At 60.9% G+C, this 473-nt stretch overlaps 1 protein-coding gene across 1 annotated transcript in view; it reads right to left on the reverse strand.

The window, feature by feature from the left end:
• The window catches only part of EMH_0041800 (uncharacterized protein), a gene marked incomplete at both ends in the record, with an annotated part of 5,777 nt that overhangs the window by 822 nt on the left and 4,482 nt on the right, over nt 1-473 (reverse strand). Inside the window, one exon of the mRNA XM_013495667.1 lies at nt 173-458. Coding sequence (XP_013351121.1) covers nt 173-458 — 286 coding nt within the window. The remainder of the gene's footprint in view (nt 1-172; nt 459-473) is intronic.

Below are 473 nucleotides of genomic sequence, written 5' to 3' on the forward strand. Positions count from 1 at the left end.
AGTGCATGTGGAAGAGTTGGGCAGTGAGCTGCGTCGGGGGGCTGAAGCACCAAGACACCTTGCTGCTGCTGCAGCAGCTCGTGCTGCTGCTGCTGCTGCTGCTGGAGATGTTGTTGTTGCTGCTGCTGCTGGAGATGTTGCTGCTGCTGCTGCTGCTGCTGCTGCTGCGTACCGACGAACTGCTGCAGCAGCCCTGCTGCAGCAACTTGAGCTGCATTTATTGGTGGCCCTATGTGGAGGCCATGCGGGGAATACTGCTGCTGCTGTTGCTGTTGCTGCTGCTGCTGCTGCTGCTGTTCTTGCTGCTGCTGCTGCTGCTGCTGCTGTTGCTGCAGCTCAGGTCGGAGCCCGAGGTAGTGGTGTGAAAGACCATGACGCTGCTGCAGCGCTTGCTGCTCCAGCTGCTGCTGCTGCTCCAGGTGCTGCTGCTGCAGCGGCTGCTGCTCTATCTGCAGCTGCTCCAGCTGCTGCTG

This window comes from Eimeria mitis, genomic scaffold, assembly GCF_000499745.2.
Source record: "Eimeria mitis Houghton genomic scaffold, Emh_scaff1687, whole genome shotgun sequence".
Classification (NCBI taxonomy): domain Eukaryota; phylum Apicomplexa; class Conoidasida; order Eucoccidiorida; family Eimeriidae; genus Eimeria; species Eimeria mitis.